This window comes from Dendropsophus ebraccatus, chromosome 9, assembly GCF_027789765.1.
Source record: "Dendropsophus ebraccatus isolate aDenEbr1 chromosome 9, aDenEbr1.pat, whole genome shotgun sequence".
NCBI lineage: Eukaryota > Metazoa > Chordata > Amphibia > Anura > Hylidae > Dendropsophus > Dendropsophus ebraccatus.
Window position 1 is genome coordinate 120,827,295 of NC_091462.1, and position 27,651 is coordinate 120,854,945.

General features: G+C 49.5%; 1 protein-coding gene across 1 annotated transcript in view; it reads right to left on the reverse strand.

Moving 5' to 3' along the window:
• Positions 1 to 9,102: 9,102 nt before the first annotated feature.
• SRCAP (Snf2 related CREBBP activator protein) overlaps positions 9,103 to 27,651 on the reverse strand; it is an 87,156-nt gene continuing 68,607 nt past the window's right edge. The window contains exons 31-33 of the mRNA XM_069984765.1: positions 11,798 to 11,959; positions 11,638 to 11,721; positions 9,103 to 11,551 (exon numbers count right to left, since the gene is read on the reverse strand). Coding sequence (XP_069840866.1) covers positions 9,449 to 11,551; positions 11,638 to 11,721; positions 11,798 to 11,959 — 2,349 coding nt within the window. The 3' untranslated portion in view covers positions 9,103 to 9,448. The remainder of the gene's footprint in view (positions 11,552 to 11,637; positions 11,722 to 11,797; positions 11,960 to 27,651) is intronic.

Genomic DNA, 27,651 nt, shown 5'->3' on the forward strand with positions numbered 1-27,651 from the left:
TTAGAACATGGTGGCACATTAAAGTAATTGGATATAACGTTAGATAGGACTTTGCCTGATCGGGTGAGATGGGGGGCCCCAAGCTAACATTTTGCACCAGGGCCCATCAGCCTTTAGCTACGCCCCTGCCTCCAGACACCATGTCCTCTAAAAAAAAAAATCACCTACCACACCGCCCTCTTCCTCCCCTAACTCTCTCCCTCCTGACGATGAGGACCTCACCAATGCTGACCCTGCGCAGGCTACAGCAGTCGCCCAAGCAGTATCCAGGCTCCTTTTACCACTATTTGACAAACGCCTAGAAGTCGTGCACACTTAATTAACAATGCGTTATCCCAAATTACATCCAATTCACAACGTATAGGAGAGCTGGAAACAAGAGTTGGCGCCGCAGAAGATAATATAGGCTCTGTCCAATCCTCTCTTTCCACCCAACAAGCTCAGACAAAACAACTCCTGGATCGCCTCGAGGACCTGGAAAACAGGAATCGGAGAAATAATCTCCGTTTCATAGGTATTCCTGAGTCAATTAAAGGGGAAGAACTATTCACGGTCCTATCGCAAGACCTGATGGAGGCCCTGGACCTACCAACGGAACATATTATGCCTCCCATCGAGAGAGCCCATCGTCTAGGCAGAGAATCTGCTGAGCGCCGTAATAATCCGAGACCGGTCATTGCAAAATTTTTTCACTATTTTACCAAGGAACGAATCCTACGTACCTACAAGCAAAAGGGCCCACCCACCATCCGAGGACACCGGATTCTAATTTTTCAAGATTTTTCTTCCTCAGTCACCCAGCGATGCAAAGTCTTGTTAGAAGTCTGCAAGCATCTGGTAGACAATGGCATTCGCTTCCAACTGCAGTATCCGGCTCGCCTGAGAGCTACCTCAGAAGGCCGAACCCTCATCTTCGATGACCCTGCGGCGGCCAAACGTCACTTCATTCCGAATGATTAATGACATTCACTTATAGCTGATCCCATGATGACAATTTGTTTTGTTTTGTTTTTTTTTGTTTGCTATTTCTTCCGCCTCTTTAAATGTTGAGCGTATTACTATATACGTACATGTTGCTCTTTGTTTATCGTTATGCAAGTTATGTTCTTTGCAGGCTGATAACCATACTCTTTCCTATTTCTCCTCATGCAGTGTGCGGTGAGCCGCGCGAGTTGCCCTCCTCCCTTTTTGTTCCTACAGTTCCTGCTCGCTGGGACGGGTGTCAGGGAGCCACTGATTTATGTCCTTTGTTCCACCGCCTCTTCAGATCAGGTATAGGATGACAGCAGCAGCACCCAATGCACCAACACTCACTCATACTCCCACCTTGAAATTACTCTCGTGGAATGTAGCGGGACTTAATTCCCCGGTCAAACGTAAGAGGGTCCTGACACATCTCCATCGCTTTAAACCGCAACTAGTGCTACTCCAGGAAACCCACTGGCGATCTGGGGACAAATCTCTTACAGCTCCATGGATAGGCACTTGTATCTCGGCCCCCCACTCCACTAAATCCCGAGGTGTGGCCATCCTCATACATAGAGATCTCCCCCACACGATTCATGATTAAATCATAGACCCAGAGGCTAGATACATACTTTTAGACATTACTTTCCATGACACTAGATACGCTATCCTGAACACATATGCCCCAAATGCCTCGAACGCAGCCTTTTACTCCAACATTTTGCAGCTCCTAACCACAAAACAACATCATCCCCTAGTGTGGGGGGGAGACTTTAATGTTGCCTTGGAACCCCAGTTAGGCAGATCATCACATATGACGCAGCCACCGCAGGCCAACCAAACATTACTCTCCGTCTTGGCCCAATCTTCTCTATGTGACCCATAGCGCCTAAAAAATGGCTCCTCCAAAGAATATACCTTTTTTCACACGTCCATAACTCTTTCTCCAGAATAGACAACTTCTTGGTTTCTTCCTCTCTATTCCCTCTCATACTGGATGCTAGGATACATCCTATCATAGTATCAGATCATGCACCAATAACTGTAACCTTAAACCTTGGTATAGTCACCCGCACCAGTAGAAATTGGCGCTTTCCCGCCTACCTTTCAGACTCTGATGACTTTAGGACCTTCTTAACTCAGGGGTGGGCGAACTATGTGGATGACAATCTGGAGCACGCGGACGACCCTAGTCTCCTGTGGAGGGCCTCCAAGCCTGTCCTGCGAGGGCAGATTATAGCATATGTCTCACAGGAAAAAGAAACAGTTGGAAAAATGTAACACTTTGAACGCGGGGTTAGTTGCTGCCCATACCACCCATCTTCTCACTAACACCCCAGAATCAAAGGAGCGTTATCTAGAGACCAGACGTCTCCTTGACGCCTACCTTCTGGGTCAGGCTCAATGGTCCGTAGATTCCTACAAAAACTAATTCCACCATTTTGGGAACAGGGCAGGGAGACTCCTGGCCAACCTCACTAGACCCCAGAAATCGAAACATACCATTCTTAAGATAAGGTCTACAGCTTCAGGTACATGTGCCACGAGTCCTGAAGACATCCACAGGGCATTCACCGACTACTATTCCACATTGTATACAGCGTCAGCCCATGACTCCGAAGCAGCATGGTCCCTTTTACACAAAGTTGACCCCCCTAAACTGACTTCAGACCAACGGGAGGCCCTATCCACTCCCATCACCGAATTAGAATTATCATCCGTGATAAGTAGCCTTCCTTCCCAGAAATCCCCCGGCCCGGACGGTCTTCCAGGAGAGTACTATAAAATTTTACTCCCACATATTAAACCCACCCTCCTTTCCTTATAAAATGCAATATATATGGAAAACCTGCATGTCCCCCACTTCCATGAATCCCGTACAGTCCTCATCCCTAAACCAAACAGAGACCCCCTGCTAGTACAGTCTTATCGGCCTATCTCGTTGCTCAACCAGGACTATAAAATCCTTACCAAAATCATAGCTAACCGTCTACAACTAATTCTCCCCTCCCTCCTGACTCTCAAATAGGATTTATGCACACTAGGCACTCTACAAAGGGTATGCGTCTGGCGATGGCGGCAACTGTTGCAGCACAATCCCGAGACTCTCCACAAACTCTTCTTCTAAGTCTTGATGCCGAAAAGGCATTCGACATGGTCTCCTGGAAGTTCTTGGAGATATCACTTGGATATCGCAACTGCGGAGCTGTTTTCCTCTCCTTTCTGCGCTGTCTCCAGACGAATGCCCAAACATGCTTTACAATAAATGGACTCAACTCCACACAGATCTCTCTACACCGTGGTACTCGTCAGGGCTGTCCCCTGTACTCTCTTTTGTTTAACCTTTCTATAGACCCCCTTCTTTGCTTATTACACACAGACTCTTCTTAACAGGGTATTCAAGTGGGTTCTAGGGAAATAAGAGTATCGGCCTTTGCGGATGACCTATTATTTATCCGCAATCCTAGGCACACACTAGGTCACGTCCTGCAGCTCATAACCCAATATGGGATAATTTCAGGTTTTACTTTAAACCTAGATAAATCTGAGGCTCTGATTCTAAAAGGTCCCTCAACCCCAATCTGGGCTGCGGAACATGACATAAAATGGGCATGCTCCCACATAAAATACCTAGGAGTCCTTATCACTAGAAATCCCTACAGCCTGTATTCCACTAACCTCAAACACTATCACACTCATCTTAAAACTTTATTACAACCCTGGAAATCTTTCACCTTATCCTTCTCAGGAAGAGCCAACCTAATCAAAATGATCGCCTTCCCCAAGCTCCTTTACATCATGCAGTCCCTTTCGTTGTACCTCAAACAGTCTGACAATAAACTAATTACAGCGACGTACAGGCGCTTCATATGGAATAATGCTCCTCCTAGAATAGCCATGCGATACCTAGAACAAACTAAATATAATGGTGGCCTTAATTTCCCTAATCTTAGAAACTACAACCTGGCCGCCCTTTTACGCATAGTCAGAGATTGGACCCATGGCCTCTCCTGTTACACATCTCATGACAGACGGTAATTTTGTGGGCCCACACTCATTACTCTACGCCTTACATGCATCCCCTGATCAACTCCCCGACAATATTAGGCGCAATCCATTGCTTTCCCCGCCCATAAAAGCCTGACAGGCTGTCCGTAGGCTCTCAGACTTACCTGTACATGTGTCCCTGCTGCTCCCCTTCCTGGGAAATCCCAATTTCCAAGATGGAAAACCTGCACACGTCTTTTCCGCCTGGCAATCCCACCATAACATAACTACAGTCTTGGACATACTCTCTCCTACACTAACCTCCACTCTGTCCTTTTCTGAGGCACAATCTAAATTTGCTCTTCCCTCTTCTGCTTTCTTTCCGTTCTTGCAGGCTTCTAGTTATGCAAGGAAAATACTACACATAGTAAAGCCTCACAGTCAAGATGTGAAGCGTTTTTGGTTTTTATCAGAAGATTATCTCTCGCTACTATACTTTTTTACGTTCAAACCTTGACTACTCCACCTCCCCTCACGGCCTCTCTAAATGGCTGCAACATATGCCCCATCCCACTTCCTCGGATTTGGTGGATACAGGGCACAAAAATTCCTCCCTGCCGCATCCTATTGGGATATGGCGGTGAAAATCACACATAGGGCGTATATATCTCCACACCGAAACTACTTAATGGGACGTATTCCATCGTCCGCGTGCCCCAGATGTCAGGCCCCCAATGCCGACCTTTATCATTGCTTTTAGGACTGCTCGGAAATCCAGGTCTTCTGGAAGCAAATTAAAGACTTTGCATGCGCTAATCTGCTGATCCACGTACCTTTAACCCCCGAATGGGCCATCTTCGGCCACATAGATTATACCACCCACCTCTGCTTAAGGGAAGCTAAAAAACTTCTCTTCATGTTATCTGCAGCTGCCAGGAAGTCAATATTGCAGGAGTGGCTCTCCCCGACCCCCCCATCCCTACGGCTTTTTCTACAGAAACTAACCTTTCTTTTAAGAATGGATTGGGTCGAGGCCGCCCTACACAAAGAGTCTAAAGTCGAGGCCTTTTTCCTACTCTGGGATTCCTTTATCCAAATTATGCCCACCAGAATACAACAGAAATTATGGACCACGTTCCAACATACCACTTGGTTCTTGGAGAAATCACTCTCGTCCAATCCCCCTGTTTGATATGAGCTGGTTGGTGCTCGACTGCTTTTACCCACTACTCCCTTCTTTTGTTCTCAACCTCTTGGAGGGCGGCTCGCGCCCTTGCTGTTGCTCCCGCACTGCTTTGCCTGCATTTTCTTGGTTTTCTGTTTTTGTTTGGTTGACAGTTCACAATACTTATTGTTTGCTCCCCTAGAGGTGGCAGAGATACACTCAAGGTAAACTATCTTAAGCTGCCGTATTCACTACACCTCCTCACATTTAAGTGCAATGTGAGAAGCCTGATTCATGTAATTGATATTGTACTGTTACTGTCTCATGACTGTGCACTGTATAACTGTCATTGGCCGATGTATCTACTCTTTTTGACAACCTCTGCCACGTCCCCCACCCATTCCCTCTCCTCTCCCTCTTAACCGTCCACCCCACCCCTCCCATTCCCTACCCTATCCAAAGTTGAATATGAAAATCCAATAAAAACATGTTTTAAAAAAAGAAAGTGCGGATGACCGACGGACTGTAGTGTGCAACGTGTGCCTGTGCCACGCCAGGATCAGCAGGGGAGCCACCACTACCAGCCTAACCACTACCAGCATGCGCAGGCATATGAGTGCTAAACACCCCACTCAGCGGAACCAAGGCCGTTCAGTGACTGCAAGTCGCACCCCTGCTCCTTCCCCTGTGTCAGGTGCTGCTCTGTCAGTGCCCCCGCCCAGGCCCCAGGCACGAGGGCCTCCCACCCTACACGCACCCCTTCACCTGCACTATGCTTCACACCCTCCAGCAAGGTGTCCAAGCGAAGCATTCATCTGTACCTGCAACAGACCTTTGAACAGAAGCGCATGCACAAGCCCTCAATGTGCACATAGGCAAACTGCTGAGCTTGGAGATGCTGCCCTATCGGCTGGTAGAGACAGAGGCTTTTAGGAACCTCATGGCGGTGGCTGTCCCTCGGTTCTCTGTCCCCAGCCGCCACTACTTTTCACGGTGTGCCGTCCCAGCCCTACACCAGCACGTGTCGGATAACATCATCCGTGCCCTGACCAACGCGGTCAGCGACAAGGTCCACCTAACCACGACACGTGGACAAGTGCTGGCGGGCAGGGACACTGACTTGCTCACCAAGGTGTGGCGCCTCTCTGCGCATTTCCGTCAACGACGGATGCTGCTACCCTTAGGGCAGTGCAAAAGTGCTTGTAACTGCCGGCTCACAGACTGCTGTGCAGACGTGGCCACAAGGTGGAATTCCACCTTTCAGATGGTAGTCAGGGTTTACCAGCAACGCAGAGCCATTGTGGAATGCCAGATGTCAATTTCTGTGCGACGCGGTAGTCAGGTTAGTCAGCTTCCTCAAATCTTCAATGAGGAGTGGACGTGGATGTCTGCTATCTGTCAGGTACTGGGCCCCTTTGAGTCAACACAGATGGTCAGCGGAGATGACGCCATCATCAGCCTCACCATCCCGCTGCTGTGTCTGCTTCAAACCTCCCTGCTCAGCCTGAAGTCTGACACTTTGCCTTCAGTTCAGGAGACGCTGCTAGATAGCCAGCCCACCCTGACGTCAATTTCTCCCCACGGAGTAGAGGATGAAGAAGAGAAGAGGAGCAGACTGCTGCCGCGACTGAAGAGGGTACCCATGCTCAATCCTTAGTTGTTGAGCGTGTATGGCCTGAAGAGGAGGCATTGGCGGAGGAGGAAATTGAGGCTAGTGAGGAGAGGGAGTTCTTGCGTGTTGGGACCCTGACGCACATGGGTGACTTCATGTTAGGCTGTCTTTCCCTTGACCCTCAGGTTAAAAATTTTATTGACAACACAGATTACTGGGTGTTCCCCCTCCTGGACCCTCGGTACAAACTTTTCCACTCTTATTCCTGCCGAGGAACGCAGTATGAGAGTTAATCAATATCAACAGGCCCTGGTGCAGAAGCTGAAAATGTACTTCCCATCTGACTCCACTAGCGCCAGAGGACGTAGTTCTGTGGGTCAAAGAGCGGGGGAGAGGAGTGGTGGAGCAGGCAGCTTGTCAAGGTGCAGGGGAACACTCTCCAAGGCCTGTGACAGTTTCATGGCACCCCAGCAAGACTATGTCAACCGTCCCCAGTCTAGACAGATTTGGGGGGAAGACTTTAGGCAGATGGCGAGGGAGTACCTTGCTGACCATACCACCATCCTTCCCAATCACTCTGCTACCTACAACTACTGGGTTGCAAAGCTAAATACGTGGCCCGAACTGGCGTTTTACGCTTTGGAGGTGCTGTGCTGCCCTGCCGCTAGCGTGTTGTCAGATCGGGTCTTCAGTGCAGCTGGTGCCATCACTGATAAGTGCACCCGCCTGTCAACTGACAGCGCTGACGTTTATAAAAATGAACAAAGCCTGGATTTCACCTGAATTCAACTGTCCACCCAGGGAAAGCAGCCAACATGAAGATTCTTGGTATCTCCTCTCCTCCTCCTCTTACTTTAATTCTCAACCAACTGCCAAGTCTTCTTCCGCCATGCTGTGTCTGGCCTAATTTTTGGGAGGCTCACTTGCTTCCTCACTCACTTTTAATGGTTCCCTGTGTCCTGACTGCCATGCTCTGATGTCACTACGTCATATGCCTACCTGTTTTAACCAGGCTGTTGCCAAGAATTAGGCATAATGGTGCAATTAGGCAGCCCCAGAGGCATGCATACATGCTGCCCCTGCTGTTTCCTGCCCATTTCTATTGTTTCCATCATTTTTTGAGGTTGACAGGTTTTCACACGACCTTGCCTCTACCGAACTTGGGTCCCCTGCAGAAATGCTCGAGTTTCCCATTGACTTCAATGAGGTTCGTTACTCGAAACGAGCCACTCGAGAGATATTCGTGTCAAGTAACGAGCATTTTAGTACTCGCGCATCACTAATCACTGTGTGTGACCTCTATTTATATCACTATGTTTGACCCCCCTCTATATCACTATGGCTGACCTCTATATTACAGGTATCTGGCAGTGTTTCTGTGTGTACGGTGAATATTTGTTAGAAACATAGAAGATTGTCAGCAGGAGATCACCTGATCCATCTAGTCTAGTTGTGAGTAGTTCAGGACATGGAGGCTGGAGACTGGCTGCATCCACTGCACAGACGGGAGAAGCTGCTTTATATCTTTCCTTATTCCCTCAGAAGTCGCCCCGGATCATGTAGGGCAGTACACAGAAGCTGCTGAGCCCGATCTCCTATACCACATTGTAATAACCCCCCCGAGGTGTGACCGGACAGTTATTGAGCAGCTGGACTGTGATAACTCCCCGGGGTGTGAGTGGCCAGTTATGGAGGAACCGGAGTGTGACCGGGCAGTTATGGAGGAGCCGGAGTGTGATAACTCCCCGGGGTGTGATAACTCCCGGAGGTGTAAGCGGCCAGTTATGGAGGAACCGGAGTGTGATAACTCCCTGGGGTGTGAGCGGCCACTTATGGAGGAGCTGGAGTGTGATAACTCCCCGGGATGTGAGCGGCCAGTTATGGAGGAGCCGGATTGTGATAATAACTCCCGGGGTGTGAGCGGCCAGTTATGGAGGAGCCGGAGTGTGATAATAACTCCTCGGGGTGTGAGCGGCCAGTTATGGAGGAGCCGGAGTGTGATAACTCCCCGGGGTGTGACCGGCCAGTTATGGAGGAGCCAGTGTGATAATAACTCCCCAGGGTAGGATGGGCCAGTTATGGAGGAGCTGGAGTGTGATAGGACCGGAGCAAAGGCGGCAGCAGGGACATAAGGGACCAGAGGAAAGAAGGCAGCAGGGACATAAGGGACCGGAAGGCGACACTACTTTATTCCAATGATACAACAGACAAAAATATAGACTTTTATGTGCATTGCTAGTGTAGGAATCAAACCAGACTGTGCTAAAAATAACAGTAAAACCAAACTGGTTGTGATGGACTCCCTTCAGAAGAGGCGGATGCCACCCAGTCACGTCGCTCTGACAGAGGGGCCGCAGTACAAACACCACACTTTTACTCAACACTTTATTTTCATGAAAGAAATACAGGAACTTCTGTAGAAACAAGTCCAGAGCCTTGAGGCTGCGAGTGGCCATGACATGCCCGGCCCTGGGTGACACCTAATACTACATAGCCCGGGTGAGGGTGCCTGATTCCCCTGCTATGGAGTCCCTTCTGTCCTGTCCACTTGCATAGATTGAGATTCTCTGTGCCAGCGCCGCACTTACACAGACAACGCTCAGCCAGTCTCAAAACAATCGGGGATCAATCTGGGGCCCTTTTCCTGTTCCCCAAGTTATCCATCAAGGAGTCTTCTCACCAAAGAAAACACAATGGCCGCTCCCAAGTGCTGTAACTCACGTTTTGGCCTTTCTGCCTCTGTGGCTATTGGGAGAATTAAGGAGGGGGGAGCGTGAGGAGCGAGTATTACTGGCGGGATTGGCAGTAAGGGAGCTGCGCAGGATGCGCTCTGTCGGGGGACAAGGACGCTTCCTGCCCTCACCGGAGCTGCCATGTGGAGAGGAAGAGGATGGGCTAGGGGAGCTCACACTAGGAGGCTTTCGTTTCTTTGTGGGAGGTTTATCCTGGACAGGGGCAGCACGGGCAGAACGTCCACGGGGGGATTTGGAAGATACAGCAGAAGGCATGGGGATTGTGGTCGGTAGTCTAGTCCTGGCACTACGTGTCAGAGGGGTCCGTACAGTCACCTCCTCATCAGAGGAGTCATCAGTTTCTGCTAGGGAGGAGTTCTGCTCCCTCGTATCGTGGGCTCCAGTCTTAAGTGGTTTGCATTTTCTCTGTAGAGAAGTCCTTGTGACTTGGGGACTGGAGGATCTTTCCGGAGAACTGTCTAACGTGTCATTCAGCAACACAGGACTAGAGTTAATTTTGAGCAGAGGACGAGGCTTGGGTGGGCGGCCACGCTTACGCTTTGGTGGGGATGCAGACTCCTCTACACTGCTGCTCGTACCCTCAGCAGGCACCACAGGAATGTTGGAAGATACACTGGGAATGATGGAGTCAGCAGAGCGTCTCTGTGTGTCATCAGCTTTACCGGGGCCAGAGACCGAAGAGCCATCTGCCAGTTTAGTATCCAGAGCTTGAACCCCCGGCGCAGAGTCTCTGTGCGATATGGGCAAAGCAACAGCTACAGGCTCTTCACATTTTCTGGAGGAAGCAACAAATACAGGCTCTTCATTTGCTTTGGGGGATGCTGGTGACACAACATTAGGAGGTGCTTCAAGTGTTTTGGGTAACATAGGAGTAGCAACAATAGGAGAAAGTTCACGTCTTTTAGGAGGTCGTCCTCTCTTCCTTTTCTCTATAGGGGACCCACTCTCACTTTCTGAGGTCACTTTAAAGGAGCAAGGTGGACTTGCTGGGGTCGGGACTAAGACAGGAGTAGTAACCAAGTCTATTTTGACTCCTTGAACAGTGCCAGGGTCAGGAGAAATTTGGTGAGAGGGGTCGACAGAGGGCATATCGATAGGGACACTGGTCGGTGACATGTCAGCTCTTGTTTTGGGGGGCCTTCCTCTCTTTCTCTTTGGTGGCGGGCTCCCCGTTTCTGAAGTCTCTTCAGATAAGCGATCACGTGGAGGGCTGTGAGGACCAGGCCTGATGGGACTCTGACACTCACTCTCACTAAGCGTCTGGTGCCCCCTCCCTCTGTTTTGGCGGCGGGGAGTGGGAAGCCGTTCTTGTACCACAGTAACAAGTCGTCCTGGCAGCCGTCTCAGCACTTTAGCAGTGGGTGAGGCCTCTGTAGCTCCAGCAAGTGTAATCTCAGAGTCTGCATATACTTTCCTGCGAGGTGTGCGGGGTGGTGCAGGTTCTTCTGGTTCAGTACTCACAAGGCTGCCTAGCACCACAACCACTGGGCTAACTGGCACCGCACTTAGAGGGCTGCCTGGCAATGAACACACAGGGCTGCCAGGCACCACACCCACAGGGCTGCCAGGCACCACACCCACAGGGCTGCCTGGAACAGATCCTGTATCTGCAACATCTTCTGTTGCAAGAACCTTCACATCCTCAGTCTCAAGTTTAATTTCAGCAACACTGTCATTCTCAGAGGGGCCACTGGGAGGAAGCGCAGCAGAAAGTGGCTCCACAGTAGGAGTGAGGCTGACTATGGTTTCTGTGCTAAGACAGGCAGCCTCTGGTTCTGGAGTGGCTGGTCTGCTGCGGGTGGAGGGTGTAGTGGCACACAAGGCCTCCTCTTCGAGGGATGGAGGTGCAGGGTCTGGAATAGGCTCTGTGTGCTCCACATTTTCAGAGTGTCTGCTCCCTCTGAGCCTTTCACTCATGCGAACACCAACCCGCTCTTGGGGCCGGCTGGGAACTGGAGTTTTCACTTTACGACTTCTCCTTGATTCTTCATCCCATTTCTCTTCAGTCATCAGTCCTACCTCATCTTTAGCAAGAAAAAGGTCTTTACGAGCAGCTTCTACTTGCTCCTGAGGAGAGAAAGAGGAGACCCCATTAGGAAGATTAGGAGGGTTACCAATAGGCCTGCTGGGTGGGGAAGTGTGCAGTCACTTACCTCTGCCTGCTTCAACTCCTCCTTACTGACTTCTTCTAACGAAGCTTCCAGAAAGTACATGGCATACCTCTCAATAGGCGTAAGCTGAGGGAAGATATCAGTGTGTTAATGATCATCATATGGCAGCCGTATCATCATCATGCAGTCATTGCCGTCTTACCTGTTCAACCAATGCGGATATCTCCTGCTCTGCACGGCTTTGTTCCTCTTCTTCTGGCTCTAATGGAACATTTTCGTTAAACTCTGCAAGATCAGCAACCTGCTCTGCCCGAACCAAAGAGGCGGCAAGGGTGTCCTCCTCGTCCTCCGCACCACACAGCGCCTGCAAGAGGTAATGACAGAAAGGGTGGCTACTGACCGCTACAATGTATGGGCCCACAATAAACAATGTGATCAGAGATGTATCAGCAAGTTACTACTATATGACGTATACAGTTAGGTCCAGAAATATTTGGAGAGAGAACATTCTGCTGGGTTTAGTACATTACCACAGGTGACGTTCAGACATTAAACCATTTCATATAAATGCCAGGAACTAAAGCATTTCCTATACACAATCCTTCTAGAGCAGCGCTTCTCAAACTTTTTCTACTGGAGCCTCACCAAACAGACAAAATGATGCCTGGGCCTCACCAGACTGACCAAGATAATGCTGGGGCCTCACCATCTGTGATAGAAGTCCATGAAACTATATAAAAACTATTGCTCAGTTTACCCTCCATTTGTCTCCTAATCTCTGTATAACATAAAATAAGTACAAAATGAGTCAATAATGTTCCTAAAGCAGAAATTGTTGCAGTCAGTGAAAGGACGTGCAACATATGGTCACTTTTGTGAGAACTGCCTCCCAAGCCGCGCCTCACCAGCAACTAGGAGGCGTCTCACTGGTGAGGCCCGCCTCACAGTTTGAGAAGCACTGTTCTAGAGTAACCAGACACATTATATCATTGTAAATAAAATCTTTTCTAATACTTGGTTAAAACCCTTTGTTGCCTGCAGTCTTGATGTCATGGCCAATACCAGACGCCACGTTTCCTTCTATTAATGCTCGGCCAGGTCTTAATGTTTTTGGCCTTTACTGTAGCAGTTCTCCCTTGCTGGCTGTTTTTGGCCCTTACTGTAGCAGTTCTCCCTTGCTGGCTGTTTTTGGCCCTTACTGTAGCAGTTCTCCCTTGCTGGCTGTTTTTGCCCCTTACTGTAGCGGTTCTCCCTTGCTGGCTGTTTTTGGCCCTTACTTTAGCGGTTCTCCCTTGCTGGCTGTTTCTGGCCCTTACTTTAGCGGTTCTTCCTTGCTGGCGGTTCTTGGCCCTTACTGTAGCGGTTCTCCCTTGCTGGCTCTTTTTGGCCCTTACTGTAGCGGTTCTACCTTGTTGGCTGTTTTTGGCCCTTACTGTAGCGGTTCTCCCTTGCTGGCTCTTTTTGGCCCTTACTGTAGCGGTTCTACCTTGCTGGCTGTTTTTGGCCTTTGCTGGCTGTTTTTGGCCTTTACTGGCCGTTTTTGGCCCTTACTTTAGCTTCTCTACCTTGCTGGACGCTTTTAGAACTTTAGCGGTTCTTCCTTGCTGGCTGGTTTTGGCCCTTACTGTAGCGGTCTTCGCTTGCTGGCCGTTTTTGGCCTTTGTACCCTATATCAAGTTAAAATGCTTCTTGAGTTTGGTGAAGATCAGGTGACTGACATTCAGGAATATTTGCAGTCTTTGCTTTAACCTCTTAAGGACCCATGACGTACCGGCACGTCATGGATCACTGTCACTTAAGGACCCATGACGTACCGGTACGTCCGCCCTTTAAACGGGCGCCGCGGCCGGCCGGGTCCCGATCGGGGGAGATAGCCTGCTATAATACATAGCAGGCCATCTCTCCCTGTCGGCATGGAGGGTTGTTAACCCCCCCCCCCCATGCCGACGATCGCCGCTATTGGCCCGATGACCCGGAAAAAAATGGCGGTCGGTTACTGTAAAAAGTAATGGTGGTCACGGTACCACCGTCCCGATCGCCGTGAACGGCCGGCCCGCCGGCCGGCCGTTCACGGCGATCAAAGTCCCCACAAGTAATAAATACCTGCTCCGGACCCCTCAGCTAGCTAGCTGAGGGGTCCAGAGCAGGTATTTGTACATTACTCACCTGTCCCGGGGTCCTGATTGGCGTCTTCCGGGTTCCCGGCGTCCTCTTCATCTTGTCGGGACTTCGGCTTCTTCCGTGAGTCCCGATTGGCTTTTTCCGGCTCCAGCGTCGTCTTTTTTCGTATTTTTCCGGCTCCAGCGTCGTCTATTTTCGGATCTTGGCTCTGCTGCCCCCTAGCGGCTGATAAGTGTAATACACGTATCAGCCACTACAGGGATGTTCAGAATGTAGTAAAAAAAAATTTTTTTTTCCCAATTTTTTTTTTTTCTATTTTCCGCACCCTATCGCCGCTGAGTGTTGATCAGCATCGCACGAAAGTGCGCTGCTAATCAGCAACTCCTCCTTTTTGGCGTAGGGTGTTTTTTTTCTATATTCTACTGCCACGGTCTGCTGATAAGTGCCGAACATAAGTGCGGCATTTATCAGCAACACCATTTTTGGCGTAGGTTTTTTTTGTATACTTACTGTAAAAAACACGTAAAAAAACACTACATTACACCACACTACATTGAATAAAGTTTTACACTACACCACTACATACCCTATATACCAATCCCCATATAAAGATGGCCCCCAGGGTGTTTTCGGTATCGGACGCATACGTTATTATTGCCTCCGACACCGAAACAGCCAGTGAGGATGAATGGGGGGTCCTTTGTTCCTCCATTCACCCTTATCCTCCTCATCATCCAGTGACGTGTCTGGGGGTAGCGTAGCGTACGCTGCCCCCCAGACACGTCTTTTCCGCCAGTACCGTCCCAATAAGAGATCACGGTATGGTGTGAAATTCTACAAACTCTGTGAGAGTACCTCAGGGTACACTTACAGATTTAGGGTACGTGCACACTGCGGAATGGCGAAGGATAACCCTTCGTGCATTCCGCAGCTGGCACCCGCCGGCGGACTGATGCAGGGGCGCGTCTCCGCCCGTGTCATAGACTCTATCCTATGCACGGGCGGATTCCATCATCCGTCATTCCATCAACACGTTGGACGCAGAGCGGAATCCGCCCGTGCATAGAATGGAGTCTACGACACGGACGGAGACGTGCGCCTGCATCAGTCCGCCGGCGGGTGCCAACTGCGGAATGCACAAAGGGTTATCCTTCGCGATTCCGCAGTGTGCACGTACCCTTAGAGTGTATGAAGGAAGGGACACTCGAATCCAGCCCCCAGATGCCCACTCCCCCCCCCCCCCCATCCTCGGAGTTAGTGGGGACATCGTCCGGGAACTGATCTTCCCACTGCTGGATAAAGGTTACCACCTGTACGGGGATAACTTTTATACCAGCACCCCCTCTTCTGGTCCCTCGCTGCCTGAGCTACTGTAGCTTGCGGCACGATCCGAACATATCAGAAGTAGTAATAGCGCCCTAATATTTAGCAGCCATGGAGCGGACCCAGCACTTCTGGATATGAAGGACCCCGTATCGCACCAGGACAACATTTTCCAGGTGACGTCCCCCACACTGGAAAACAGGAGACCCCAGAAGAAGTGCAGAGTGTGGCGTAACAGGGGGATCAGGAAGGACACCATTTTCCAGTGTGCCACCTGTCCTGATCACCCCGGCCTCTGCATACTGGATCGCTCCAAGGCGTACCACACGTCATTGGGGTTCTACATTATCTAAATTCTGTCCGTTATTCCTATTTCAGGGGTCACGTTGGTCCAGGGATTATTCTGATCGCCATTATGGAGTCGGGAAGGAATTTTTCCCCTGTGATGAGGCTACTGTCGTCTGCCTCACGAGGGGTTTTTGCCTTCCTCTGGATCAACACAGGTTGAATTTGATGGACACCTGTCATTTCCAACCTTATAAACCAATAATTGGCCCAATACCCCCAAATAAATTAGAATTGTCCCTTTTCCCCAGCTAAGTAGGTATGGCCGCCATTCCCATTAGAGGAGGCCATGATGCAATTACAAAGCCTCTGTGCGGCCAGGACAGTAGAAACCCCCCACAAGTGACCCCATTCTGGAAACTACACCCCATAAGGAATCTAACAAGTGGGGCAGCGGGTATATGGCCCCCTGGTGACGGCCACATTTGGGACGTGAAAATGGTATTTTTTATTTTCACGGCACATGTTCTACACATGTGCCCATCACTAGTGGGGTCCATATGCTCACTGCACCCCTTGTTAGATTCCTTATGGGGTGTAGTTTCCAGAATTGGGTCACTTGTGGGGGGTTTCTACTGTTCTGGCAGCACAGGAGCTTTGTAATTGCGACATGGCCTCCATCCCCCATTCCAGCCTCTAAATGGCGCTCTGTCCTTTTGGTGACTTGCCCTGTGCCCATATGGCAAATTATGTCCACATGTGGGGTATTTTCGTACTCAGGGGAAACTACCCTACACGTTTTGTGTTCATTTTCTTTTTTAACCCCTTGTGGAAATGGAAAAAAATCAAGGCTAGACCAACACTTAGTGTAATTTTTTTTTAATTTTTACTCTAAATCATTGATCTTGTCTTGATTTTTTCATTTTCACAAGGAGTTAAAAGATAAAAAAAACTACAATGTGTAGAGCAATTTCCCCTGAGTACGGAAATACCCCACATGTGGACATAAAGCGCCATGCGGGTGCAGGGTAAGCCTCCAAAGGGAAGGTGCGCCATTTGGTTTTTGAAGGCTGGATTTGGATGGAATGGATTTCGAGGGGCCATGTTGCATTCAAAAGGCCCCTGTGTTGCCAAGACAGTTAAACCCCCGACAAGTGACCCCATTATGGAAACTACACCCCTCAATGAATGTAACAAGGAGTGTAGTCAGCATATGGACCCCACTAGTGACGGGCACAAATGTGGAACAATGTGGCGTGAAAATGAAATATTAAATTTTTTACACTATAATGTTGGTCTAGCCTTGAATTTATCATTTTCACAAGGGGTTTAAAGAGAAAAAAAAACACAAAATGTGTAGAGCAATTTCCCCCGAGTCTGTAAATACCCCACATGTGGACATAAAGCGCCATGTGGGTGTAGGGCAAGCCTCCGAAGGGAAGGAGCGCCATTTGGATTTTAGAGGTTGGATTTGGCTAGAATGGATGATGAACGCCATGTCGCATTTACAGAGCCCTTGTGCTGCCAAAACACTGTAAACCCCCCACAAGTGACCCCATTCTGGAAACTACACCCCTCAAGGAATCTAACAAGGGGTGCAGTGAGGATATGGACCCCTGGATGACGGGCACATTTGTGCCATGAAAGTGAAAAAATGAAAATTTTCACTTTCACGTCACATTTTTCCACATTTGTGCCCGTCACCAGTGGGGTCCATATGCTCACTGCACCCCTTGTTAGATTCCTTGAGGGGTGTAGTTTCCAGAATGGGGTCACTTGTGGGGGGTTTCCAGTGTCTTGGCAGCACGAGGGCTCTGTAAATGCGACATGGCCCTTGAAATCCATTCCAGTGAAATCCAGCTTCCAAAAGCCAATTGGCGCTCCTTCCCTTTGGAGGCTCGTCCTGCGCCCCCTTGGCACTTTATGTCCACATGTGGGGTATTTCCGTACTCGGGAGAAACTGCGCTACATGTTTGTGTTTTTTTTTTCCTTTTATCCCTTTGTGAAAATGAAAAATTGAAGGCTAGAACAACATTTTAGTGTAAAAAATACTTTAGTCTTTTTTCAAGCCATATTGTTTGGAAAATCTGTGAAGCACCTGTGGGGTCCAGATGCTCACCGCACCCCTTGTTACATTCCTTGAGGGGTGTAGTTTTCTAAATGGTGTCCCTTTAGGGGTGTTTTTTAGGTTTTGGCACCCCAGAGCCTCTGCCAACCTGAAGTGGTACAGTCAAAAATGACCAAAAATAACGGAGCCATTGAAATTCACTAGGCGCTCCCTTATATCTGAGGCTTGTGGTTGCGTCAAATAGCGCAATAGGGCCACATATGGGGTATTTCTATAAACTGCAGAAACGGGGCAATCAATATTGGGGTGCATTTCTCTGGTAATAGGTTTATAATTATGAAAAATATTGGATTACAATAAAATCTCTGCACAGAAAATTAAAATTTTCAAATTTCTTACACACTTAGCTTTTATTTCTGTGACTCCTCTAAAGGGTTAAAACACTTTCTGGATGTGCTTTTGCAGAGTTTAGGGGGTGCAGTTTCTGAAATGGGGTGCTTCGTGGGGCTTTCTAACACACAGTCCCCTCAAATACACTTTAAACCTGAACAGTTCCCTAAAAATATCTGATTTTGAAATTTTACAGAAAATTTGGAAATTTGCTGCTAATGTTTTAAGCTTCCTATTGTCTAAAAAAAATGAAATATAGTTTAATAAATGCCGGCAACATAAAGTAGACATGTTGCTAATGCTATTTAATATATAATTTATGTGGTATAACCACTTTCTGTATAAGCAAAAAAGTTTTAAAGTTGGAAAAATGCATTTTTTCACAATTTTTCACGCTATTTTGGGTTTGTGAAGTACAATATGTCACAAGAAAACAGTCTCAGAATCAGCCGGATAGGTAAAAGCATCCCGAAGTTATTAATGAATAAAGTGACACTGGTCAAATTCATAAAATTTGCTCCAGTCCTTAAGGCCATTTCAGGCCCGGTCCTTAAGGGGTTAAAGGGGTTATCCAGCGCTACAAAAACATGGCCACTTTCCCCCTACTGTTGTCTCCAGATTAGGTGTGATTTTGAAACCTAGTTCCACTGAAGTAAATGGAGCTTAATAGAAAAACACACCTAACCTGGAGACCACAGTAGGGGGAAAAGTGGCCATGTTTTTGTAGCGCTGGATAACCCCTTTAACTCCTGGGTTGCTTTGGCTTGATGTTTTGGGTCATGGTCCATCTATATTATGATCAGTTTGGCTGGACAAGCACACAGTGGGCGGCGTCAGCAGCAGCATCTGAGCGGCCACCACAGCCTGTGATTAGCTAAGCGGCCAGTCAGCTGACAGGACACTCAAGACACTTCAGCCACCGGGAAGCTGAAGAACACAGGAAAGAAGGTCAGGAGTGGTCAATCGTCAGCCGCACATCGATTTTACACGTAGCTATTACACGTAGCAATGCACGGCCGGCGCCTGACGATTTTAGGTCCAATCCTAAACCCAATGATTAGCCGATGATTGTTTCATTGGCTGATTGTTGTCTGCAACAATCGCCCGATTATCGCTCTGTGTAATAGGGCCCTTACAGATGATGTGCTAGGCTTTGGATCACAAGCTGTACCGCGCCTTCACCATACTTTATTTCCATCATTCTGGTAGAAGCTGATCCTGGTGTCATCTGTACAAAGCATGTAGGTATACTCGGCTGTGGGGCGGAAGACCTATGGAGGGTGGTCGGCACATGGCATTCCGTCCACCTGAGTTTTAGGCGATATATTCAACCATATAATGGATCTATGTGGTCAAGGACCCAGAGTTGGACTGTTACCTGATTGACTGCCTGGAGGATCATGGGTTAAAAACATTGTTTAAAAGGTGAAGCAGAAAAGCGGAGGTGGGTAAGCACAGCATCCCTTGTTCTTGTGGCTTTACATATCTGGTCGGATCGGAGCTTAAGGAACAAGCCTATTCTTTTACATTCAGATTCGGCCGATTATCGCTCCGTGTAATAGGGCCCTTACAATCTGCTGCAAGAATGCAGATTCTAATGGAAACTAGAATGGCAGCAGATTTGCTGCAATATGTGCTGAGTGAAATCAGTTACGTGTGAACACACATTTAAAGGGGTATTCCCCCCAAAATTATTTTTGCATTAATACATTGCCCACCCGTAGCTTTCCATCTTTCCAATATCAATTTATTATGGATTCTGCACAGTTTAGCTGTTATCTAGATGCACTCACCCCCACCAAATGCAGAGAATCATCAAATCTCAGTAAAACCTGTCTCCACTCCTTGCTCCTGACCCTGACTCTCCAAGATGGCATCACGTGTCCTGGGCTGGGTTAGCGCTTCTAACCCAGTCCACTGAAATGAGGGAGGACAGTGAGACGCTGACGGCTGCAGCAGCCTGCCTCTCTGACAGCAGCCCCCCCCCGCCCCCCCACTGTGTAACCCCATTCAGCAGCCCCCAAACCCCCCTGATCCACTGAGTATCCCCCCACCCCCCTTGGAGCTCACCAGTACTGTGTATCCCCGCCAGCCAAAGCATACCCACAGTGATTGCACACCAGCTCACCCGGCGTCCGCACGCTCCTTACAGTGTAGTCCCCCCCCCCCCCCCCCCCCCCCCCCTCCCCCCCCTCCCCCCCCCCTCCCCCCCCCCCACTCCCCAGGTGGCCAGCCTGCAGCATACACAGCGGAGACGGCTCAAAATACCCAGGGTGACTTGGCGAGTAAGACCAGCTAAGTCACTTCCTCCTGTAATATATAAAGGTTTCTATCATGTCGCCCCTTTCCCTTCTTCCTCCTGTAACATATATACAGGTTTCCATCATGTCCCCCCTTTCCCTTCTTCCTCCTGTAACATATATACAGGTTTCCATCATATCCCCCTTTCCCTTCTTCCTCCTGTAACATATATACAGGTTTCCATCATGTTCAGTGTCCGCTGGTCCAGTGACCCCTCTTATTCCTGGGGCTTATGAGCGGCTGCAGCATCCAGTGACCCCTCTTATTCCTGAGGCTTATGAGCGGCTGCAGCATCCAGTGACCCCTCTTATTCCTGAGGCTTATGAGCAGCCGCAGCGTCCAGTGACCCCTCTTATTCCTGAGGCTTATGAGCGGCTGCAGCATCCAGTGACCCCTCTTATTCCTGAGGCTTATGAGCGGCTGCAGCATCCAGTGACCCCTCTTATTCCTGAGGCTTATGAGCGGCTTCAGCATCCAGTGACCCCTCTTATTCCTGAGGCTTATGAGCAGCCGCAGCGTCCAGTGACCCCTCTTATTCCTGAGGCTTATGAGCGGCTGCAGCATCCAGTGACCCCTCTTATTCCTGAGGCTTATGAGCGGCTGCAGCATCCAGTGACCCCTCTTATTCCTGAGGCTTATGAGCGGCCGCAGCGTCCAGTGACCCCTCTTATTCCTAAGGCTTATGAGCGGCTGCAGCATCCAGTGACCCCTCTTATTCCTGAGGCTTATGAGCGGCTTCAGCATCCAGTGACCCCTCTTATTCCTGAGGCTTATGAGCGGCTGCAGCATCCAGTGACCCCTCTTATTCCTGAGGCTTATGAGCGGCCGCAGCGTGCAGTGACCCCTCTTATTCCTGAGGCTTATGAGCGGCTTCAGCATCCAGTGACCCCTCTTATTCCTGAGGCTTATGAGCGGCCGTAGCATCCAGTGACCCCTCTTATTCCTGAGGCTTATGAGTGTCCGCACAGTGCAGTGACCCCTCTTATTCCTGAGGCTTATGAGCGGCCGTAGTGTGCAGTCACTCCTCTTATTCTTGAGGCTTATTAGCGGCCGCACCGTCCAGTGACCTCTCATTCCTGAGGCTTATGAGCGGCCGTAGTGTCCAGTGACCCCTCTTATTCCTGAGGCTTATGAGCGGCTGCAGCAGCCAGTGACCCCTCTTATTCCTGAGGTTTATGAGTGTCCGCACAGTGCAGTCACCCCTCTTATTCCTGAGGCTTATGAGCGGCCGTAGCGTGCAGTCACCCCTCTTATTCTTGAGGCTTATGAGCGGCCGCAGCGTCCAGTGACCTCTCATTCCTGAGGCTTATGAGCGGCCGTAGTGTCCAGTGATCCCTCTTATTCCTGAGGCTTATGAGTGTCCGCACAGTGCAGTGACCCCTCTTATTCCTGAGGCTTATGAGCGGCCGTAGCGTGCAGTCACCCCTCTTATTCTTGAGGCTTATGAGCGGCCATGTTGGTGTTGAACCAATTTCAGAGGTGTTCAAGACACGGTCTGCACACTTTATGAGGCGCCTAAGCTATATTGTGATCTCCAAGATTTAGTCTGAAGTATGCAAATTATCACAAAGCTTGTAATATCCTGTAAGTGCCCCCTGCAACAGGAGCAGAGCGACTAAAAAAGAGGGTGTGTGGGGGGGGGGGGGGGGGACACTTGGTATTCTGTGCACAGGCGAATAAAATATGGTATATCCCAACGTCTAAAGAGGCTACGAGGTCAAGCACCCAGCGCGGGTCATTACTGTTGACCTGAAGCTCGAGGAGAAATCAAGATATATAACCAGCAGGGAGAGCGTGAACTTCAGTTTAGCAGCTGCCACGGAGTTAGCCGACTCGTCTGGACTACAGTGGAGTGACTCCTCGTCTCTGACCTCCGTCATTTACAACGCAGGTTATCTCCTACCAGAAGCAAGACAGCAGCTTTGCTCAGCTTGGAATGTGGAGAAGCTTCGTCGGAGGAGTTGCATGTTGATGACGCTGAGATTGATGAGGAGGTCCCGTCAGGAAGCCGGCAGGAGGCGCAGCCTGCAATTGATGAGATGGTTCAGCTTCTCATGTCAAGAGCCGGCTCAGTAGGGGGCGTGGAATGGCTGCGTCGCTGTGTAGAGATGATCCAGTTACCGGGGTCAGCAGAGGGCGAGCCTGTGATGCAGAATCCGGATCTGACGGTTGAGAGCAGTGAAGCTGGAACAGGGACTCGCCGTGCTGCGGTGAGGGATACTGGCAAGAAGGCAAGCAGTCGTCGCAGAGCCTATACTCCGCCTCCCAGACATGGAAGCAGTCATTGAGGGGCCTGGCGATCGGCTTCCATTGCACCGCCAGCAGTTGATGTCGCAGCTGATATTACACCAGCGACACAAGCTGATGCAGGTCCCGTTGGGGAGTATGTACATCTCACCACACAGACAGTTAGTGACAGTTACGGGGCAGTTCAGCCTGACAGTCACATGACTCAACTCTGCTTCTCTACCTGACGGACGAGGTCACATGACACACAATGTTACTGGCAGTTTGTGGACTGTAGATTGTGTGGTTTTCAGTGCTTCTCAGCTGGAGCAGCTTAAGTGTCTTATCAATGCTGCTGTAGCTGGGAAATCACTGCGTACTGACTCTGTAGCCGGTGTTTGGGGACAGGGCTGTGAGTTGCGCTCCCCCCCAGTACTTTCTAGACAACGTCCGGTTAGGGTCCCTAGCATGGATGTTCAGGTTGATGACCAAATTGTATCATCCTTTCCACGATTGGATAGGGGATCTGGTGTGAAGGAAACTGCGGTGAAAGAGCCGACGTTATGTGAGGTGTCCCCCTTAGGATATCATTTGTCGGCCACTGTAAAGGAACGTATCTGGAAGCTGGAGTTTGTGGACATTTTATCATTGTTGCCCTCTAATAGAGAACTTGTACGTGATAGAAAAAAGATGATAAGGAGGACGATAAAAAGAGTGCCCCTCCTCGGTTTCAACAATGGTTACAGGCTTTTTGTGTATATTCAGCGATTTTGGGCGAAAAGCATCCCCATGTGTCCAGGTCTGTTCCAGCATTTGGACACTATCATTGAGGCTTATCGCAATTTTGGTGGCCTAGTGTGGTTTCATTATGATACGATCTTTAGGCAAAAGTTGGTGATTTATCCCTGTTAAATTTGGTACTCGCGATGTCTGATTGTGGGTTATACTAATGATCCTGCATAGACAAACTGTGGCTAAACCACCAGTTGGTGCGGGTGGTGGGGCTGTGAGAAAGGGTTACTGTTTTGCCTTCAATGAAGGCAACTGTAAATGGCAGGCAAATTGTAGGTACCGCCATGACTGTTCCTTTTGTGGCGGTACCCACTCCATGTTGCGATGTTTTAAGCGTGCCAACCAGCTGAGACAACAGCTGCAGGCTAAGGACGGATCGGGAAAGGTTGGTGACCCCGGTGAAGGTTTCAAAAATGTGACCCTACCTCGAGCGTTACCCCGATCAAGCAACGGCTAAGCTCTTCTTGGCAGGTTTTACTACTGGTTTTCCGGTACCGGCTTTTGCAGAAGTGGGTTGTGTTTGTTGTGATAATTTAATTTCGGTCTGTTTATGCTGACGTTGTACGTGATAAGATTTCTAAAGAATTGGCTGCTGGCCGTGTTGCTGGTCCATTTTCTTCTACCCAGTTTCCTTGTTTTCGCGTGTCTCCGCTTGGTGTTGTCCCCAAAAAAAGAGGTTGGTAGCTTCCGCTTAATACACCATTTATCATTTCTGGAAGATTCTTCTCTAAATGATAGATCCTGCGGAAACCTCTGTTACCTATGCTTCATTTGACGTTGCGCTGTCGCTATTGCGGAAAGTAGGGCCTGGAGCACTGATGGCTAAGGCTGATATTAAAGCCGCATTTAGGTTATTACCTGTCTGTCCAGGGGGGTATAATTCTTTGGGTTTTAAGTTTGAGAGTTTTTATTACGATAAGTGTTTACCTATGGGATATTCTATGTCGTGTTCTTATTTCGAGAAGTTTTCTTCTTTTTTGGAGTGGGTTATGTTTGATCGTACGGGTTTGAGTTGTACAGTTCATTATTTAGATTTCCTGTTTGTCAGCCCTTGTTCTAGTGATATTTGCTCGGGTTTGCTTTCCTCATTTCAATTGATGTGTTCTGATTTTGGTGTCCCGTTGGCGCTTGAAAAAAACTGTGCCTCCTTGTCAGGTTATTCGTTTTTTTAGGTATTGTTATCGACTTTTATTAGACATTCTAATGCTGCGTTTACACAGACAGATTTATCTGACAGATCTTTGAAGCCAAAACCAGGAACAGACTATAAACAGGGAACAGGTCGTAAAGGAAAGACTGGGATCCATCCTCTTTTTAAATCCATTCCTGGCTTTGGCTTCCAAAATCTGTCAGATAAATCTTTCTGTGTAAACGCACCCTAAGACTGACCAATCTAGTAAAGGCGAGGTGTTGGTGTTGCGTTCTTTTTCATCTCCACTTTTGTGTCCAGTGTCCATTTTGGCTGACTAATGTGCACTAAGACCTGAGGTTCCCGGCGCTCTGTTATTACATGCTAACCTGACGCCACTGAGACGAGCACAGTTTCGGGGGTGTACTTAAGTCTTTATCTCACTTGGGGTTAGCGGGAGAGAAATTTTCCTCACATTAGTTTCGGGTGGGCGCCGCTACGGCTGCAGGCTTTTCTGAGAGTATCAAGCGGCTGGGCAGATGGCGCTCTCAGCGTTTTAAAGTATATATTCGACCTAATTTAATAATTTGATTTCCTTTCAGATTCTCCGATCATATGGATTATTGGACATTCATATTTTATTGGGCTGAAAACAGAGCTAAGATTAGAGCCGGGATGAGTAATTTGGGGTTTGACACTGATCTAGTTAATGTTTTTTGGTTTGGGTTTAGGGGCTTCTTTGGTCCGAATTATTAGCAAAAATTTGTAAGTTACAAACAATTTGGCCCGCTCCGCATGTATTAATTGTTCATGCGGCGGGTAACGATTTAGGTAAGGTCCGTACGTTGGATTTTTTATTTAACATGAAAAAAAGTTCTTTTTATTGCGTGATTTGTTTCCGGGCACTCACTTGGTGTTTTCAGAAATAGTTCCACGATGGGCCTGGTATGCGCCAGGAAATACATTTTTGCAAAAAAATCGTAAGAGAATTAACAGAAATATGGAGAGGTTCCTGCCTGTCCTGGGGAGTTCCTTGTATAGACACATTGAATTGGAGGATAAGATACCTGGCTTGTATTGGTCGGATGAAGTCCACCTGTCTGCTATTGGAAATGACATTCTTCTGGTTGGTTTTCAGAATATAGTTGAGTTGTGGCTGTGCTGTTTTGGGGTGAGGCCATGAGGTTCTCATGGCCTGTGTGGGGGTTAATCTCTCTAATAAGAGGATATGTTTCTCGTGCGTCTTATTGGGGGACACAGACACCATGGGTATAGGCTGCTGCCACTAGGAGGCTGACACTAAGAAAAAACAAACTAAGTCGGCCCCTCCCAGCAGGCTATACCCGCCCACTGGCACTGAGCTAATTCAGTTTAGCTTAGTGTCAGTAGGAGGCAGACGCAGGTCTGGTTACTCCAGACCAGTTTCTGCTTGTTTTTTCTTTGAATTGTTTAATTTTTCTTCCTAACAGGTTGGGGCACGGTGGGTCACTAAAGACTCGCCCTGATCCCCCCCTTATGCAACCAGGGCACAGAACCTAACTGGAAAGGGGCTGTTTACCCTAGGTTGCCACCGGCCGGACCCAGCGCCCAGGACACAGACTAGCCCTGCTGTCTGTTTGCTCCTTCATGTGGACTTGCTCCGCCAGCCCCTGCCCGCCCAGCCTCCCAAAGTTGAGCGCGGCAGAGCGGCACAGTGCCGGCAGAAGATCCGTGGGACAGGTCAGTCAGCATCAGGGGTAAGTATATGCCTCCCCTGCTCTCTCTCTCTCTCCCCCTCCCATGGGCTATTCGGGTCCCCCGGTCCCCTCCTGCGGCCTGTCTATCTTCCGCCCGCCGCCCCTTCCCCATGCACCTCCAGCCCGCGCTTTTTCCTCCCCTGCTGCGTTCCGGTCCTCCTGCCGTCACCGCATGCGGGGGGTCGGGAACTGGGATGCCGGTTTTTAGGTGCCGGGTGCGGGGCCTCCTTTTTTCCTACGGACCGCGACTTCCGGGGTCCGGCCCGTGACTTCCGGTTCGCGGCCTCTTCTCCAAGCGCGCCGCTCCTTCCTCTCCTCCTGTTTTTTTTGTATTTCCCGCGCGCGGTCGTCTTCTTCCGCGCGGGCCAACGTCTGACGTCACTCCGCACGTGACGCGGCTTCTGTGCGGCCCGGTCGGTACAGCAGCCTGCAGACTGCGCAGCTCCACGGTCGGCAAGAGACCTCAGTCCGTGGGACTACAACCCCCAGCCTGTTTTCCTGGCCAGATTCTTCTGCCCATCCTGCCCTCAGCAGCCGTCCTGTGCCCTGACCGGACCTCTGCCATTTTCCGGATTTGTTTCCTGGTAAGGTCTCTCTGGGACTATATGCCTGTTTTCTTCTGTTACTGTTCTGAGTTCTCACTGTGTGTATTCTGTTATTCTGCAGGCTTTGGTTACTTCTCAGCCTCCAACAGCTGCCTGCCTGAAGGAATACACTAGCTGGCTGTGTTTTTTCTTACTAATATATATATATTTAGTTTCTCTTAATTTTTTTCATTATGTCTGACTCAAGATCTGAATCCACACGCCGCCAGCATTCTCCTCCTTCCTCTGTTACCTACTATTTCTGTACGTCTTGTAACACTAAATCTGCTTCTGGCCACTCTCAGCCTCTCTGCGCTGCTTGTTCCATGCAGTCCTGTTAGTCTCTGTCCCCTGCTCAGGACCCCCCACCGGAGTCTGAGGAGTCTGCCCCGGCCTGGGCGCGCTCCCTCTGCCAGTCAGTGTCGCAGATGGCTCAGTTGTCTCAGTCTGTGGCGGCCGCCCTTGATCGCCTGTCTGCTTCTTCTTCAGCGCCTGCCCAGTCCCGCCCGGCGGCCAGTAGAGTCCGCCCCGGCAGGAGCCGCTCCCACAAGCGTCCTCGCCGTGCCTCTTCTCGCTCTTCCTCTGGCTCCCCTGGAACTAGCCTGGCCCCTACGCATCTCTCTCCTAACAGGCGATCCCATTCGCCTGGAGATCTGTCGGATTCTGAGTTGGCTTCCAACTCTGATCCTGAGGATGTTTCCGCCGCAGTCCGCGATACTTTCCAGTTGAAGGATTCACCGGACCCATCGCCCTCTGATGAGGTCTTTTTCCATAAAAGCGGCCACCGTGTCCGCAGCACTTTCCCCAGTCACAAGGAATTTGATGACCTGTTTTCCAAATTTTGGAAGACCCCAGACAAGCGTTTCTCAAAGCCTAAACACTTGTCGGTTCTTTATCCTTTCCCTGAAGACCTTGTGTCTCGCTGGTCAGGTCCACCTTCAGTGGATCCCCCGATCTCTCGGTTGACCAAGGTCACGACTCTTCCGCTGGACAATGCGTCGTCCCTTAAGGATTCCACTGACAGACGCACCGAGTCCTTAGCTAGGTCAGCTTTTGAGGCCTCCGGCTCCTCTCTCCTGCCCACACTTGCTTCCACTTGGG